Source organism: Lepeophtheirus salmonis, chromosome 7, assembly GCF_016086655.4.
Source record: "Lepeophtheirus salmonis chromosome 7, UVic_Lsal_1.4, whole genome shotgun sequence".
NCBI lineage: Eukaryota > Metazoa > Arthropoda > Copepoda > Siphonostomatoida > Caligidae > Lepeophtheirus > Lepeophtheirus salmonis.
In genome coordinates, this window is record NC_052137.2 from 26,346,216 (window position 1) to 26,366,635 (window position 20,420).

At 28.4% G+C, this 20,420-nt stretch overlaps 1 protein-coding gene across 1 annotated transcript in view; it reads right to left on the reverse strand.

Moving 5' to 3' along the window:
- The window catches only part of LOC121122242 (adenylate cyclase type 2), a 221,979-nt gene extending 210,632 nt beyond the window's left edge, over positions 1–11,347 (reverse strand). Inside the window, exons 1-2 of the mRNA XM_040717230.2 lie at positions 11,004–11,347; positions 7,878–8,126 (exon numbers count right to left, since the gene is read on the reverse strand). Of these exons, the coding sequence (XP_040573164.1) occupies positions 7,878–8,092 (215 nt within the window). The 5' untranslated portion in view covers positions 8,093–8,126; positions 11,004–11,347. The remainder of the gene's footprint in view (positions 1–7,877; positions 8,127–11,003) is intronic.
- Positions 11,348–20,420: the final 9,073 nt, after the last annotated feature.

A 20,420-nucleotide genomic window follows, 5' to 3' on the forward strand; every position in this document is an offset into this window, starting at 1 on the left:
TAAACAAATATCTTTTTTTTTCTCTAAAACAAGGGTAGAAGGTTCGGATTTGAGGTTATACTTTAAGGATGACTTGATTAAAGAGAGAAGGTGGGCATTTCTATTAGAAATGTATTTAAAAAAAAGTACTTAACGTGTACAAAAGGCTATTTCATTTATTAGTTTTTTTGTAATTATATGTTAAGTTTATTTTACTTCATTGATTGTTATGATAATCCAACAAGACAACAAGTAAAAAAAGAGGTTTCTCTAAAGGCATTGGGGCTGTATCCATAAATTAATTATCATATAATCTTTGAAAGAGAGAAATGTTTAAAATTAACTTTTATTTACTAAAATTATGATTAATGCTCGTGACAATTCTCCTCCTCTCTGGAAACTAAATAAAGGCTATCTCTTCCACAAAGCGAGGTTCTCCACTAAAAATACCATGTACCTACCAAAACCAAAGATTGATATCTTTAAACATAGTTTATATTATAGATCGACAAGAAAATACATTTTTGCTTTTACCGAGGAAGTAAAGCTGACCTCAAGCCATTTTTTGTTTATTCTTTTTTTTGTGACTCGTATATTTATATATATATTATTTTCATTCGTGGTTTACTTTTTCATGTTGGTTTTTTTCTTTTTCTTTACACAGTCACGTTATGTTAAAAAATTTAATATTTTTTTAATAAATGGTTCACTTTTATTAAGAATGATAGTTTTTATATTTTACATATAAGGACTTAATATAAGTTGACTTTCATAGGATTTGTTTATCACCGTTGGTAGAAATAAATAATTTTTTTGAATTTGTGTTTAAGTATGAAATGTCCAGATTTCTTCCACAGTCAAATTATAATGAAAGTTTATGCCCGAATTACAACTTGCAATCCTTGTTCTAAAGGGGGGAAAGCATATTTGTGTAGCTGATATGAAATAGAAAAAATAGAGAGTATGCATTTTAGACTTTGAAGGGGAGAGAGTGTTTTAAATGCCTTAAGATAGTTTGATAAATATGTAGTAAAAATAAATCCATTATTTTTGACGGATGTTTTATCCCATTAACGTTTTTCTATTTGGCAATCAAAACAGTTCTAAATATCGGTCGGACTTGACGATATACACTATTTAATCCACATTTTCAACAATTAGCTTTACAGAGCATAGTGCATCTACGACATCAAAATTATCGAAACGGAATAGACAAAACCAAAATTGTGCAGGATTGGCGGTTACAGTATCTGAACCATCAACATTATTCACATTTTCAACCGTCCCAGGTTTGTTTTCTCCTTGCTCGAAGAAAAACTATAAAATATGAGGTATTTTCTCTTTGCTGGTGTCCATTTTTGATGTACAATTAATAATACTGAGTCAAAACAATCACAAAACTGTATTATAAGTTATTTTAGTACAAAATTTTATCTTTTTAACGCCATGAATTTAAACCGATTGTACTTATATAACGTGATATGTACAATACTAAAGTAATCTATGGAAATAATAAAGGATTTTTGTATGCCACAGGTATTATATATATATATGTGTGTTGTGTAGAGGTTCCAATCCCTTTACGATTTGCAACTAGTATAATCAAATAGTACATGTTGCAACCAAAAAATTAGATATATAATTTTAAAGGTAGGAGTTACAACCAATTTGGATTGAGATTGTTACAACAATTAAATACACAAGGATAATCAATCTATTAATGGTATAACTAACTTTTACGATTTTAATAAAAATGACTAAAATAAAATTATTCTGTGGCACATTATAAAGTTTAAATACACGCAGTTATATGTATACCTCGTGAATTCATAATAACCATGCAATTTTCATAGATCATAAAGAAATGATATTATCAGTGTATAGTTAGTCAATAGAATTAGCAATATAATGATTAAATAAGGGATTTGAAGACAAGGAAATGGCAACTTGTACACAAAATTTATAATAATTTGAAGGGGGAAGGGATTATGAATTATGAAAGTAAAAGTTGTATCAAAAAGGTATCAACTTCTTGATTCGGAGAAGAGGAATGAATCTTAAAAGAATTGAAGAAAAGAACAATGGGCCTGATATTTTTTAGTTTGAATACAAATTAATGAAATATTAAATATCTTTTTTGGTGAATAAAACTAAAAATGAATGAAATACAAAAGCACTGTGATATATGTATGCCTTTTGTGTATATATAACACAACTCAAAGTTATTATATTAAAGAGGCTTTCAAGGTATTTCTAAATAGTTAGGTATACACATTTACGTACATACATATAATTACACTTTATTCAATGAACCTCAAGGTACATCCATTCAAAAATATAGGTAGCAAATTATTCACACAAATGTATTCTATGTATATGGGAGACGAATATTACTGTCATATGAAGAAAAAAATATAAATGATATGTTTGACACAAGTAGAATGCTGGAAAATTAATAACTAAATTTTCGTTTTATGGCATAATGTTAATATTAGAGTTGTAGACGTTATTACCTGCCGGTAAACCAAAAAAAAAGAACCCCAAGAATGAAATGGTAACTCTGATAATTTAAAGAAAATTACGAGAAAAACAGTTTAGCTGTCATGGCATGTAACTATACAGGCCCTTCTCTCTAAAATGCAACACATCTTTAAATTGTGCGTCTTTGTCCTATTTGTTTATATTTCAATGTTTAATCTTTGTAACTTATTCTAAGCAATTATCTAGAGAAATTGTAAGGAAATAGTAAGCAAAGTTAATAAAGAAATAAGAGCATCATAAACAAAAACATAGAGCAACGGAGAGCTGCAATTTTAGAGCTATCTGTACTTAGAAAATAACCATCAGGGATCTCTAAAGAAGTGTGCTGTAACCTCTCTACGGTGTACAACCTGATCCAAAGAAGCACACCAAAATATTCCACAAAGTCCACATTAAATACAAAGGGGCAAAAAAAAAAAAAAATTATTGAAACAGTTAAAGGCACCATTGAATGTAGAAGAGACAAAATAACCGTCAATGGCCTTGCTCGTGAATTTGACAACTCACAGTTAAAGGCACCATTGAATGTAGAAGAGACAAGATAACCGTCAATGGCCTTGCTCGAGAATTTGACAACTCACCGTGTGGTGCTTAATTAAGCAAGACATAAACATTTAAGCTACCTTCTCGTTAATGTTTGAAGCCCTTGGATTGAATATAGCAAGTGAACCGGTGTAAAATCCCTCCTCAACAAGCTTGGAAAGTAACACTCTTGGTCTCACACATCTCCAACTGTTTTCCCCTTGAATTGGGTTTTTTTGGGTATCTCCCAGGGGCCGATTTCAGAACAACAAAGAGACAACTGAAGATCACCATCATCACAACTTGAGCCAAGCTAGAGCCAAGCTTTCTAAAGAACTGATGTGACACCAAGCTGGAACTAGTCATTAAGACAAATGGCAGCTGATTGAGAATGTAAATAAGGTGTCCCTTAATTGATTTTTGAATTAATTTTTCTAAATTTGATGATATTATTTGAAATATAATGATTTTTATATTTGTTAAAAAGTGTTACATTTTCGATGGAGGAACATGTAGTACCTGTCAGCATCTAAAAGACGAAGGAAAGAAAAACAAATCCTACTCCATATCTGGCAAAGAAATAAGGCAGGTTACCACATATGTTATACGAGTACACGTTTCATTTTGTATATATATATAGTGATGAAAATCCAGTGTAGAATGGGCATCTTTAACATTCATAACGTTTCCTTAGATCAGCTACAGTCAGCTGTGACAAGGGAGGAAGGAGAAAAGGATATAAACAAGGAAATTTGCTAGAATTACTCGAATGTCGGGCCCCAATGAGTCAAACAAGGACTTATAATTATAACTCCGCAACACATCCTTAATGTTAAACTCGGTCATTTATGAGCACACGCGAATGATTATAAAAGTTTTTGAATATATATTGGTAAGGATGTTCACTACTCAAAAATTAAATGATAATGACAACTGTTAAAGAAAAGAAAATGCAATTCAAATTGCCAATTTCATATATTTATTGTTCCTTTAATCGCATCCCGGTGATTCCTAGAGAAAGAAATATACATATATATATATATGGATTTCACCAAAAGATTTCTAGGTTAGATGGAGTAATTCATATTCAGTGCAACTCCATCTAACCAATTAGAGGAACATTAAAAAAAAATTCTAAAAAATTGGCCAACTAAAAAATAAAGCAGATTTTCATGACTATGTATATATATCCATATACTTAGGTATACACGCACAATAGATGTGGTAGCCCGCCTTTACAACCTCAATTTGACTGAAAGTCCAACAAGGAATTACACTTATAACTCACGAGCAAACACTCTTCTTTTTTTATGAGCATACGTACTAGTTATTATTTCATACTCAAATGTTATGTCTTCAAGAATTATATTATAATGACAACAGGTCTGGAAAATGAAAAGTCCAGTTCAGCTTATTAACTAGAAAAAGCCGCTTCCGCTTTTTAAGACGTGTTTTATGCACCTCCATTATAGCTGAAATACAAAAGTAACAATTAAAGGTAAAGTTCGAACTCGTCTAATGTTAAAAGATAAAAATATTTCACGCAGCAAAATTGTCAAGAGGTAAAATTATGAAAGGCAAAAATAGGGAAGCTGCTAATTTTTCCTCTGTGCTATTCTTGTCTTTTATGCAGTAATTATTACTTATTATAGTCAATTGATGCAAATTGAAATTACGACAACTTTAAAATATATATTTTTCTTTCTAATTTAATTTTTTTTTTTTTTTTTTTTTTTTTTTGAAAATAAGTGAAATGAAACAGTTTTAATTTTCTAAAATATGCTTATATTTTCACTTTAAAATAAATAATGATTGGTCTATTTTATCATTAAAGTTTGACTAAAATTTAATTCTGATAATAAATATTAAATATATAAATTAGATATAATAAGTAATTCTAAAGAGTTTTTTTTTTGTCCAGTGTCACTGCGCAAACATTTTGGTGATATCTATGGAATGAACTTTTTTTATAGAAAAGATCATCTTTTTGGGATACTTTTTATTTTAGAAGAGTCAATATTTTTATAAGTAACATTTTTTTAGAAAGTGATATAACTTTCTAATTCTAAGAATACCTTTTTAAAAATAAAGACCTATTTTGTTTCTTTAAAAGGCTTGCCAATTTTTTTTTATTCTTTTCAACTCCATATATGAAATATTTTTGTGAGTCATTGCATTAATAATCCAAATTTTTCTACTCACATCCAATTTTTCGGACTCTGGAACCATTCTTATAACAGAACTCAAATATTCTATTGGCATGCTCTAAATATCTCTAATATTAAATAAAGTGTAGTAAAAGAGTTGGGCAGAATGATAATATTGATAGATGTAGTGAAGATCCGGCCTTGTGGTATTTATGTATGTTGTTAACCCATCTATTATGTTCCTATGATTAACTCTAAGGTAATAATACTCCTATTATTTAAGTTACTAATAGTAATCTAACAGTTAGTATTTATAATTGCTTAACGACAATTTAGCTTTTAGCCTTTTCGAAAGGAAAAAAACCAGATTGAGAAATACAAATGACTACATAATAAAAAGTAAATAATTCTACAAAAATTTTACTTTTTAAACACTGAAATTAAAATTGATTTCGGGCCTTTTTTCTATTTATATGCAGAGGAAAGGTTGCGAAATAAAATAAAAGTAACGACGTTCTAAATAATACAGAAATATGACAAGCACAACATACAATAAAACCTATATTGATTACGATTTTAACTTTAAAATATGACTTCAAATATTCATAATTTAAATATAAATTTGTTAATATTTTTTTATGATAATCTACCAAACAAATTAACAAAAAGGTTACAATTTTTTTTTAATTTGAAGATCTATATTTAGAATATAGCATATACTAATTACACATTTATAGTTAATACACCGAGTACTACCATGATTAAATAAGTAACTTAAATATTTTGTTGATTACCTAGTAATATCAATGTGCCTTATGGATGGTAATGAAAATCATGTGTATAATTGACATTTAAAAAAGAAACTGATAATCTCCATGGTAACCCTGATAATTTGAAGAATGTGTTGGGCATATCAACTACAATCATCTGTGACAAAGGAGGAAGAAGAAATTGATATAAACATGGACATTGGCAAGAATTACTCTGATATCGATCCCCCCGACTATGACTCCATAAATAAATTGAAATAATAACTCTGAAAAAAGGTCTTAGGGTTACACTCGCTCCGTCTTTTATGATTAGACACGAATGTTCAATCATATTTTGACAATAGTTGAATCTATTTAGGAAAAGAAGTTTACTACTCCGGAATTAATTGATAATGACAACTGCTAAGGAAAAGAAAATTCATTCTTCTGATTACCAATTCCAAAACAAACAAATATTACATTATTTACATCACTACATAGAAATACCAACATCACAGATTCTATAAAAAAAATATGCATTAACAATACAATATAGGGATCGTGAAAACTATGTCAAAAAGCGAAGGAAAAATTAACTGAGCTCAACCATGGATGAAGACTAGCCATTTACGTATGACCAAAGAAAAACAAAAAAGTAATGATAGACCAATGAATGTATGTATAACACAGCGTTACCTCATTAATACAACAACTAGCACTTTATTTTGCTGAAAGCCGTCATTTTTTCTGTCAAGATCTCTTTTAGAATAAATCAAATAGAGAGAAAATGCACATTGGTAATTTTCGTGCTTCAAAAATTTAATTTATCGTGATATTATCACTTCTACAAACAAGTCACATTTGAAAACCCATTAAAGATGAGGTTTGAAGATAGTAATATGCAATACTTACATAAACAAACTGTCTATACACATATTATGTGTACAAGAATCATAAATGTAGTTATTCATTTGTAAATGTGTAGGTTTACATTGTGCATACAAAACCTCTGAGACAAAATACAAACTCCTTTATTTCAGTTACACTTTGAGATATAAATTTACTTATGAAATAAAAGTAAACAATTATAATAAATCTTATTTGTAAAAATAGGATTTAGATTATTTTAGAACATTTTACTTGTATGCAAATGATCTACTTTAACAATTATTTTATATATAGACAAAAATTGACGTTGCATTTGTTACTTTTTCTTAATTAATCAATTCATAAGAAAAATGTTTTGCTTAGTGTTCCCTACCACAGATTTAATATTTTTATAATTGATCTCATATTATTTTGGTAATGCATGTGATCAGTATTTAAAAGCTTAGTTTTCAACATTTTATAGTTGTTAAATGGTCGTAAGGTCTTCAAATCTCTTTCCTCTGAGTAGAGGGTAAGCCTTGGAAGACTTTTTCTTTAAGTGCTCTCTTCACAAAATGTATTTTAATATACTTCAATTCAACTCAAGTTGAGTTATTTTTCTTGGCCATCCCATACGGAAATTTCGATAAGGTAAAGATAGTGTCATAGCTACAAAAGAATAGGTATTTTTACATATTTTTCCGAATACATGGAAATCAATTGATTTGCATCTATAAGTAAAAATGAAATGAAGATCTGTATCAAGTATCAACTTTTCAATGAAACTTTATTTTCTTTGATGATGAGTCTCTTTAAATGAAATGAGAAAAAAACATTAACAATTGCATTTTACACTTTTAAAGCAAAAAAAAATATCTTAGTTTTTCTTTTAATGAAGAAAATACAATTTTTTTTTTTTTTTTTTGCATTATAACTAATGTTTATATATATACAATTTTTTTTCTACAACTAGATATAGAAGTGCTATATTAAAACTTTTTCGAAATAAAAGACAATTTGAATATAGTTAAACAATTTAATTGCATTAAACATAATGTTATAATAAACTTACCTTGACTCTGAAACGATGCTTTTTTTAGCATGAATACCCCGATTTCCTTTAAATTCATTATTAACAACATGGCGTCCATTTTCATTGAAAGTAGGACGCTTATTTGTGTCAACCTCCATTGTCTTCCTATTTCCTAATTTATTATCCCCATTTTTTAACTGAATTGTCTCTTCATTGACCAAATCTTTGATCCGATTTTGATTGTTCTCACTCATATCGTTTCAAGTTTTTTTATGATGGATTATGATTCTGAAATGGAACGAAAATCAATTTATTTGTACATAGATATCTATAATTGGATACAAAATCTTCTTTTTAAGTATTTGAGAACTATTTTTAAGGGCAAAGGATATGAGAATTTAAATCTTATATTTCTTTCAATATATGTGACAAAAGAAACCTTTTTTGTAAAAAGAAATGAGAAAAAATTGTTATACTAATACTGAAAATATGAGATTTTAAATTTCCTCATATTAATATATTCTATTTCTATACATATTTTTTCTTATTTGTTTAATATTCACCAAATATTTAATGTATTTAACACATTTCAACTTTATTAAGTTGTGTACATATTATTTTAGATATATATTTTTAGACATTGTTTTAGTTTGTATATATATAAACATTTACTAAATCTTACTGATGACTTAATTACAGTAACTTTGAAGATACAGAGTTGTCCATTAAAATTTGAACACTTTGAATATTAAACTTCAACAAAATATAATTTATTAATTAAGAAATATAAATTTATCAAAATTAATACTATCAATAGTCTCGGAGCTCTCTCGCTCATTAATGTAGCTGACCTTAGCGGCAATGATAGCTTCCAGGCGGCTGAAGTCCTGACAACTACTGCTGATGTAGTCGTCAGTCATAGTGTTCCAGTGGTCGCTGATAGTAGATTTGAAGGTCACTGTGTTTGGAAGAAAGACACTGTATGTCTTCCCCTCGACATGCATCCAAGAGGTGTAGTCAAGAGAGTTGGCATCAGGGCTATAGGGTGGCCAAAAGTGTCATAAAAGTGTTCAAAAGAACTCAAAGACTCATTGAAAAGAGTTTTGCAAAAGAGGAGATGGGGTTCTTTCATTGGTGGTGTCAAAAGTGGCCTCTCCACCCTAACAAAGCACACACTCTTTTGATAGTTATCTGAAAAGTATGTTGTGACACCACGAGATTTCTTGTATGGGCCCACATGAACTGAGGGGATTAGTATGGGCTATTTTTGTAACTCCTCCAGGTCCAACTTGGCTTTTTTGACAGAGTATTTCTTCCTTTCCAACGTTTCTGACTTGCTGACGGCGTAGACGATGGTCCTAAAGACGTCTAACTGCTTGGAGTGCGCACATGAAAATTCGTTGGCCATGTTCAATTGTAATTTTCTCGACTTGTACTTAGCAAGAGAGGAAAGGTTTGTTCTTTGATCTTAGTAATTGTTTATGCTTTAATATATCGAAATACGAATTAATTTATAGTAGTCAGCCTTCATTAATTATCGAATTAGTAAGCGTTCAGATTTTAATGGTCCACCCAGTTTCCCCAAAAGAGTCTTCATTATTTATGGGAGAAAGTTATGTAGTACTATTAGAAATTTTATTTTTAGCAGTTATATATTTTAATCGATGAAAACGATTGAAATATATTATATCTTCAATTAAAGTAGTTTAAAATGGACATGAATTATATTAAAAGATATTTTTGGTTAGAGTTCATATTAAGTTAAGTATTGAAATATAAACTTATTGATCGCTTTAAAAAGTGTAATATTACACAAATAGAAGAGTATAGAGTAAAATAATACACTGGTTAAAAAGATAATTTAAATTACAATCGCAGTATTACATCGAAACATGTAATATTTTTACAGAAAAAAAATTGACAGAAAAAAAAGCAATTTTAAATTTTTAATCCTTTACTTTTGTGCATTGTAATGTGTTTGGTTTTATAGTAATTTTAGGAACTAAAAATACATTATTATGCAAGTCTATGATTAGATAAATAATAAATAATTTATTTTTCAATAAAGTTTTGATGGATAATTTTCATCTTATATAAAATTTATTTGATGTAATACATACATATTAAGTTTGCAAAATAATTATATGAAAAACAGTACTTCATAATTGTTTGTATAATAATTTATCAAAGTTTATTTCATAAAGCATAATACATTCTTTGAGGTAGAATAATGTGTTGCATTACAAAAGAGAAAAAAAAAGTATTGTTGAACTTTATAGTTGAATTTATTCTATTACCAAAAATGTTGATTCATTACAAATAATTATTTTAATGAATGATGCCTCATTTATTCCCCTTTTTGTGTATTACTTATTCGCCAATAAACATAGAACTAAAATACTTTAATTGAAAATAAGTCATTTTTTATTTATAATATGTAAGAGTTTTTTCTTCAATGCATATTTCTCTTAAAATTTAATTCAATATCACTTTGTTAGTTGAATAAAAACAAACTGTTTCATGACTGACCAAAAGGAAAAATATTTTTGCGACCCTCATAAAAAGCAAAATGCAGCTTTAAGGACTCATGATCAAGTACAGAAATATAACAAATTTGTAGTAATTTTAATATATTTACGCAAAAGACTAGCAATGACAAATAAAAAGATATATTTAGTATGTAAACATAAAAACAATCTTTAGATTTAATATATTAAAAAAATAGAAAAAATCCCTTCAGGTATACTGTCAGTTCAATATTTCATTTACATATTTTGTCATTTATATGTTTTATATTCAAACTTAAGGAATTTGTTGAGATACTCAAGACTGTTGACTACTGCTTTAAACCTTTATTTGCCGTACCATACTTATATTGGCTCTGATATGGCCTTTCAAGTAAGATCTATTTATTTTTATTCATTATTGATGATAATCAATTATGGTTACTTTAAGTACAATTTTCCTGAAATGGTTTAATATGAATAGTTTGTTAATAGAAATTGAGGATAATTTGTGAAAGAAAATAATGTATGTAATGTATAGTCAATTTGGAGAAAAATAATTCAACCTTTTTTCTGTGTTGACGAGCCGCAAATTAAAAATGTTATATGACTCAAATGCAGTTATTTTTATGCATGTAATGACACTTGACATAAATCTTACCTCATATTGCAAGAAGAACTAGTTGACAGATAGCTAGTAAGCACTATAAAAGGCTGATATAATAATAAAAAATTATTCAGGAAAAATAACTTTAATTCCAAATTGGAAAAACTTTTTTTAAATTTTTGATAAGAGCTTGTTTACTTCTTTGTGCTGACAAGAATGATAAGCAACTGGTGTTGAATAAAATATAGGGAGCTTTTTACATTTTTTTCTTTTTTGACTATTACTTGAATGTATGTATGTATGTTGCTTTCTATATATGAAAAAGGTTAAAGATATCGTCTATTTTTTTTTTAATGTTAGAGAAGCGCTTCGTACTAAAGGGAGCTTCTTTTGTGTTTGTATCTACATAGTATACAAGTTAAAAAAACTTACTCTCTGTTATAATTTCTCTCATATATGTTTTTCATTTCGTCTATGTATTTGAGCGCACCCCTTTTTACTATGCATACCTTTAATTTTTTGCGTATTGACAGGACCCTTTAGAAGCTGTATATCCAGAGCCATGTATTCAAATAATATGAAACGCCGGTATATAAGAAAAAGAATGGAAATTAACATGAATAATCTGAAGAATATTTTGAAGAAAAGCAGCGTAGCTGTCAAGACGATTAATTAAATCAGCTGAGAGAAGCTATAAGATGAAGGCAATAAACTCCAACTCCACTCCGTATATAGCAATGATGTGGGCAGGAAATATATCAATGTGGCTTCAATTCTAATCAGATTTCAACAAAGACTTAGACTTACAACTCCACCACAATCATCACTGTTACTTTTAGTTTTTCATTTACTAGTGATTATTTATACTTATTGTTATCTCTTCAAGAATAAATGGAAAACAACACATCTAATCTAAAACCTTAAGATAGGAGGTGTTCTTCATAATTGTGACAGGCCCTTTCATCTAAACAAAATCCTTTGACCTATCGGACATTATCTGGCCATGCGATCAAATTGAAAATGGATATAATAAAGGATAATTAATAAATTGTTTGTCTTGTGTTTTTTTACTCTTAATTATATATATATATATGTACAACTTTATGAATTTTTGTCACATTTTATTAACTATTTATTCGTGTATATACTAACGTATTTAACTTATAGATTTTAATTTGTATTTATATAGTGAAATAAAAAGTGAACTTTAAAAAAACAATAGTTATAACCACTTGGGTGAATAAATAAAATCTTTTCAGGTAGTAATTACAAAAATATGTTCTAGAAAGCAGGCTACAGCTATTTGACAACCTGAAAAGGTTTTTTTTTATTTTCCTAGGATGCTATAGGCATTATTTAATTATCGGGAAGGAAACATCTAAGTATAAAGTAATAACTGAAACGGGTAGTTATAAAAGACGAAGAGTAACAATGAAGGTTTGCACAGGAATATAAGTGTAAGTTCTTGTAGATTCATGTAGAATTGAGGGTCAAAATCGGAGAAATTACAGCTGCTAAAGTACTAGGTTAGCTTTGAGTTTATACTTTATTTCCTTTATCTCACAGCTGCTTGTAGCTGATTTAATAAAATTTCATGATAAGGAAGTTGTTCTCATCTCAAAAATTGTTAAATGTCACGATTATAACATTTATTTTTGTTTTCTTTTATTTTTACATAACGGAAGGGCATGTTATATAAATCACTGTGAATACTCTTGTGATAAACAGAAACTGTTATTTTGTTATTCCAAATTGGATCCTAAAATGTATTTTTAATTATGTTGGTACACATGTACACAATGTATCGTGACAACATTAACCATTTTTGATAATTAGTTTATTTTTTACAGATAAAAAGGTTTAATGTCTTTTGCTGAACTCTGCAAATTTTTATTATCGAAAAAAATGGAAGTAAATATTCAGTTTGGGGAAAAATTCTTAAAATTATTTGGAAAGATTATTTAATCTACTAAAATGGTTATTCCTTCTAAAGTTCTAAATTTTGAAGAATAAAGGATGTTTTAAAAGATTATTTTGGGAGGTATAATCGCTTGTTTGACTCGGATTATAATTGAGGACCGACATCAGGGTAACTTTTCCTGGTGTCCCTGCAGGACATGGAGTAAGATTTTTTTTTTAGTTCTTTCATATCATAGGTAGGTGTTCTCTCCTATAATAAAGAAATACCATGGAAGCTAAGCAAAAATATCATTAAAAAGATTGCCATGTGGATTTTGGGTTTCTTTTTTAGTATATCGAGAGGTCATATTTTCTACAAATTTATGTCCATGCCTCCTCCCCCTGTATGAAGAATTATGAAAGAGTGATATATTTCAGGAACTTTTTCACAATAAATTTATCTTTTCCAAACTAGGAAACAATGAACAAGATATAATTTTTTTTTAAATATAGGTATAGTATAGGGATGATGATATTTATGTATACTTTTACATATACCTGTTATATCGTTACCTTAATATAAATACTCTACGGGGAGTTTCGAAACTGAAGCCAATGTGTGTTCTTGTATATATTACATTTTATTATAAATTATATAAATTTATATAATTTATTTGTATTGATATATATGATATATTATTTTATAATAATTAATTGTATTTGAGATATCATTTTTTTAAAATAACTAATTAAGATTTAAAAACACACGCTACCTAGAACAGGTAAGCCGAACTGCCACTAATTTCCGCACCCATCTAAAATAGCATCTGTTCCTCCCCTTTTCCTGACTTTCAAAAGGGAATTTTCAATTTTCATGAGAACCAAGACTCTAAAATTATCTACACATTTGAACACCGGGTATTTCCATTATATTTCAACAAACGCAATATACCTATGGTTGAAAAATGTAAAGAAAAAACTTGCATGTATACAGTAAAACTTAAACTTCCAAAAAAAAAAAAATTAAAAAAAAAAATTGCCCAACCGGTTAGTGAATAGCCCTTTTTAAAATCTTAACCACTAGGTAGGGCTCACATATTGAAAAACTTTAATATATGAGTTTACAGGTCATAATTATGATACAAGTATGTCTTTGGTGTTAAATTATAGATTTTTTGGAGTAAGGAGCTTGAATTTGATGGTATAATTAGTATAAAACTAAAGAAAATAAATGATTTTCAATGTTTTTATTAATCAAGAGGCATATACTTGAGTACCAATTTGAGGATGAAGGATTACATTAAATTTTGAAAAATAAATATTTTTGATTTTCAAAAGAGTTCCATATTCTTATCAATTTGTTTTTATTGACAAAAATTAATTCTTTCAACTTAAGTTCAACCAAGCAAACTTAATGTCTTTCCTATTCTTGGAATTATATTTTTTTTCAATAAAATATTAATCTTCGCACAGAGTGGGAAGTCACAAATGAGCAAGTTAATTTTTTTGATTTCGTGCACAAACCCCTCCCCCCCCGGTTAAAAAGTTTGTAGTATAAAAATTAATATCTGTTAATTGAGATTTTATTTCGTGAATTATACATCTCACTACGACCAAAAATGAACGAGCAACAGGCCAAACACAATATGGTACAATATCTTCTTGATCCCCATGTCAACACTATCTGTCGTATACAACATGCTAGAAACGGTGGCTTGGCCCCAAGAGGTCTCCGGGTTGTTGTGGCAAAAAAAAAAAGAAGAGAGATGAAGCCTTCATCATTATCCTAAATACCATGGTGCTGCCGACGAAAAGAAAAGCATGAGGAGGCGAGCCATATACCTCAGAGTTGGCCAACAGACCATTAGGGTGTCCCATCCAAGTAAATTAGGGCCTCAGTTCCTATTTCCGGAGACCAAGACACCTCTTCTGCAAAAAGTTAAAGCAGAAGAGACTCAAAAGGTGCAAGAAAATCCCACCTAACCCTCGACTACTTCTGATGGGACACCATCGAGACCAGTGGATGCCATATCGAATGATAAAGCTTCTGTACCACACCTCTTAGTTTTCAAAAAAAAGTTTATAACAAAATATTAAGTTACACGAACTTCATTCAACATTTCCTGATTGCTCATTTTTGATTCTCCAATCTGTATATGTTTCAAAATGTGTACACATATTGATTGACTATTCTTAAAAAAATTGTTGCCCAAGTCAGATCAAATTTGATACAAACTCTTTCTATTCGAATAAAATTTTTCTTTATAAAAAATTGATTTATAAGTCTTACATTTTGTACACATATTCTCTGATTACTCTTTGATACAATGTAATAAGGTAAATAAAGTATTTCTGAAAAGAATAATAATAATAAAATATCCTCATTCGTTTAGGCGCACCATAAATCCCATCAATAAATGTTTAAAGTACTTTATATCTAAAGAAAAATAAAATAGGACATTATTTAGATCATCCTGAGCTTCGTTAGCAAATAATTAAAAAAAGACAAAGATTCTGGGAAAAGTTGAATTTTTAAACCAATTTAATACTGGGTTGTTTAAACCCACTAATGGGTTGGACAAACGTTAAATACTAGTCAAAATTACATGAAATTTTGTTTATTTACTTACAATGTGAGAAGACCATAATAGTATTTCTTCCAAAACTAAAGATTGTATCTACTCCTGTTTCTGAGTTATCGAATACTTATTTGAATACCCTGTTGCCCAAAAAGCATATTCTATCGATTTTTTGATTTTTTTAAACTGCTGTATATTTTTATATTAAGAACTAGGGGTTGTACCCGGAGCTAATTAGCGTCAACGAACAGGCAAACTTTGTTTTATTTATATACAAGATTACATCTCAGAAATATGTAGTGTTACTCTACGTTTTTCATAAGCACACTTACAAGTAATAATTCAATATTTTGATTTTCCGTCCGGTTGAATAAAAAAATTATGATAAAAGCTTGAGAAAATAAAAAAAATTTACAGATTGTCGACAACAACAAAACTAAAACCTTAAAAAAAATCCTCAAAGTTTATAATTAAATATATTGTACTTTAATTTGCTTTTCTTTTTTAGCTCATTATAAGCAATATTCGATTTTCTTAGGCTAGAACGGAGTTAAAAAGAAGAATACAAACCTGACAGTTTAAAGGTCATATAAAGGGTAAAAAAGGTCAACTTCTTCGAAATTTTTATTTAAGCATATGAACTAGGCTTCAAATTTTTCGGGTGACCTGATAAATCGATTTCTGTTGTATTTTTATGAAAAAGTTATGTTTGTAAAGTTTCATTCTTCAAAAAGCATTTTTTGACCTGTATATCTATTTAATAATGACTTTTTTTAACGACATTCTCTAGTTGTAAAGGGACTTAGAAACTTTAATTTTAAGCTTAATTTGTTGAATTACAAAAGTTTTAATAAAATCCCTTTTCTCAAGTGATTCATAAAATATAATCCTTATTTTTTTTATTTTAAAGAAAAACAAATAGTAACCCAACAAAATAGGACACCCTACTACACACACTCAAAAAAAAAAGTGACCCCTTATATGACCTTAAAACTGTACTTTTTAAACTTAAAATGTTATATAATTATTGTTATATGGATAGAAAGGCTTTAATGGGTATGACATTCGTGAGTTTTTTCTTTTTACTTTGAAAATGGATTAAAAAATAAACATTCATGAGTGAAAAGTAATTTTAATTAGCCCTGAACTCATATTTTTTTCAACTCTATAGAGTAATGCCTGCAAGATTTCATTCATTTTTAGTACAGTTTTAAGGTAATATAAGGGGTCACTTTTTTAATTTTAATTTTTAACCCTTTTCTTTTCTTTTTAATATAACGCGCACGCTCGATTGCATTGTCATTTCTTAGATAAAGTAAGATATACTCCAACATTACATGTCGCCAACCAAACATCAATCCATCGTTCCAGAAAAACTTGCTTCTTTTGAATAGATTATTAATTTTCTATGTATAGGATGTCAACACAAAAGCAAGCTACAATAATTTTTTCATAAAATTGAGTGTAGATTACATTTGTATTCTGTCACAAATTATCGTCAACTTGAAGTAACAAGTTAATCTTATTAGTCATTTTGAGGACTAACAAATTGCAATTAAAGATCCAAAACTTTGGCTAAATTTCTTGAGTATCTTAACTCATCTAAAAAAATTGAAAAAATGCCCTTTCGTTGACTCAAATATGTCTATGAAATATTAAGGTGATGTTTATATGAAGTAAAAAATGAAATTGGGATTTTATCCTTTTCATCATTTTTGTTCGAGATTGTTTTTATTTTGACGCGCCACATCACATATTTATACACTTATGATTTTTTGTGAAATATTCAACAATTGTTCGTGAGAAAAATTATTATGGAATACCCTAGTGACATTATCGGAGTTGGTCCAATATATGTTCTTATTAGGTGTGAAAGAAGTGTTGTAAGGGAAAATTAATCTACCAATAAATACAAAAAAATCTTTTTACTCAAATTTATCAAACAATCATTATGTGTCGTATAGGTATTCATCTACATCTATTTTTTTATAGGTTTTTGTCAAAAATAGATTGAAATAATCCTATGTATTCTTTATTCTTTTTTTTCTATTCAAAGGAAAAAATGTTCCTTTGTTCGTGTATCAACTTTGAAAAGACTTCCACTGTCTTTGTATAATCTTTGCAATATTCGAGGAAGAATATCCACATCATTATTAAAACACTCAGGTAATTGTTTTTTGTTTTTAAAATTCTATATTTATAAAGTCATCGAGACCAAATATTTTGTTCTTTTTTTTTGTTATAACAGAGTCTGTTTTAAGGTGCCAGAGTTGTAGAAACATTGGCCAGAACCTAATCTTCCTCCTGACATTATATAACGTATTTTTCTTTGACTTATTATTTCCTTACAATTTTTTTCACAGGTTCAACTCTGCCACATTCATATAACAAATATAAGGAGGATTCAATATGCTCCTAAGAGAATGAACCTAATTTGAACCTTTATTTTCTCTATATTGGTTTCTGAAGATTGAAGATGTTACAAAACGATTTCTCATCCATTTATTTCAAGAATTAATCAACAGGTTCCTCCAGTCAGATTTCCATCCTGATTTCTCACCAATCCAGTGTCCAGCGACGTTTGGAAACTAAAACGACCATAGGATATTGACTCTGATTTCTCTCAATTTATCTTCTAATCATTTGCACTCGAAGAGTCTTAAGTGTAATATACAAAGAGATATGTGGACCGATGTTTGTTATTGCTTTTTTTATCCGTGCCATTAAAAAAAATCGGTTTGCTATAATAAAATTATTTGAATGAAACCCCAAAGTGGTACCCAGCTTTCCTTTTGAAAAGATTCCAGAGTTTTTCAGCATTTGGTCTTTATTTCGAAGAGACTATAACAATCCATTGGCTTATTATCGTTTAGAAATAAAAATGCACAATTATTCATGCTCGAAATATTATTAAATATATTAATCTGTTGTTATATCATTTGCTCTTGTTTTATTTCACATACCAGCTGATCCATTGAAACACTTACTAATTCAATAGTTAATTAAGATTGAGTAATTTTAAGTAATTCATATTTCGATATATTAAAGTATAAGCAATTAGTAAGAAAATGAAACAAATCTGAGCTCTCTAGCTTACTTACAAGTAGAGAAAAGGACACTTGAACGTAATCAACAAATTTCCATTTATGCACTCCAAGCAATTGAGAATATGCAGAACCACCGTCTACGCCGTCAGCAAGTCAAATCGTTGGAGAGCAAGAAGGACTCTATGAAAAAGTACAACCTGGATCTGGAGGAGTTAAAGAAAAAAACTATTGGCCAGCACTGGGATGCAATGAAAAAGGAATACATCCACAACGTGTTTCACGCCTTCCTTCACCGCCTTAAAGCCATCATTACCGCTAAAGGTCTACATTAAGGAATAAGGGAGCTCAGACAAAAATTCAATTTTTGTATTGATTTTGTTGAAATTCTATTCTGAATTAATAAATTATATTTTGTTGAAGTTTATCATTCAAAGTGTTCAGATTTTAATGTACTACTCAGTATATAATCTGAGTTTTCAGTATCCATATACAAAATTTCCTTTTCAGTAAACTACAAATTGATGTAACTACTAGCGCGGATATGTTTTAAAGTTTTTAATAATATCTAATTTCGTCTGTGAGTAATATGTCACAAAATTTTTCTAATGGTTTGGAGTTACTTACAACAGGTAATGAATTATTAATAAAACGGGATTATTATTCGACAAAGGGCTATTATAATATCCATTTAACTTTACTCATCAAAAACATAGAATAAACAAATTATTTATAAACAATACTACAATAGGTAAGTGTAACTTTATACTAAGAATAAGATCTATTGTTTACAGTCCCATTTTGAAAAATATTTACATTTTCCTCTTTGGCAAACTCATCGACGACATGATGAAAAGAAAAAGGATACAAATTAATTAATCAAATCATCTTTTTTTTTTTTTGCTCATAAACAAGTTAAATAAGATACAGAGAAAAAAAATAACTTTTGATTTAAAAATAAATCAGATAAAGTATAATTAAGAATGTTGTTTCAATGTCTGTTAAGAAATGTATGTGTAGGGCACAACAACATAATTTATTTTTTACAAAAGGCAATAAAACCATTTTTATTAATCTGAAAAGTTTTATTTTTGTTTCATAATGATGTTACACTTTTAAAATTGAAGTTTTGAAATTAATATAAGATAAGTGACGTCTCCATTGTTCGAATTTTGATATTTGGGGATTTTTTCATTTTTTTTTTTTTTTGTTTAATATGGCATTACATAAGAAAAAAGTATTTTAATTGTCAACATATATAATTTAATGGTTGCGAATGATTAATTGATTTAATCATTAGTAATTTGCAAAGTTTTAACTTCTAAATAATTTCGGTTTCAATTGCCCTATTTAAAAAAAACTAACCAATTTAGAATTGTTGCATCACATCTAATCTGATGATATCAATTAAAGCTCTTTTGCATTGTTATCCATAGAGTTTTTGCAAATTTCAAATTGAAAAAATCTTTTTTTTCCTATTAAAAATTTCAGCAGTTAACTGATATTCACAAATCCTAATATAAAAACTCAGATAATATATTGCAACAAGTTTAATTCTTTAAAATATCCGGTCAAACAGTTTTTGGCAATACTAACTTATGACTGCAAAAGCACATTCCTTATTACTACAACCCATGATAGCGACTGACTGTATTTAAAACTTTAGAATTTTGTCTCTAGAATGAAACCAACCACATTTATTATTTCAACAACCTGATTGTTATGAATTATAAAAAAGGAAGTTATATTGCTGCACGCCATAGAAAACTCTTCAAATAGGATACAGATTTTACCGAGAAAAATGGGGGATGTTCCTCTTATTCAGAATATTAGAAACCACAAATGTCTCTGTGATTGTTTTTATAGATGATGTATACATGAAAGTTAAAATTTACCACGACAATATTTTCGAATATAATCTCAATAAAGATGATTTTTAAGCCTTTTCT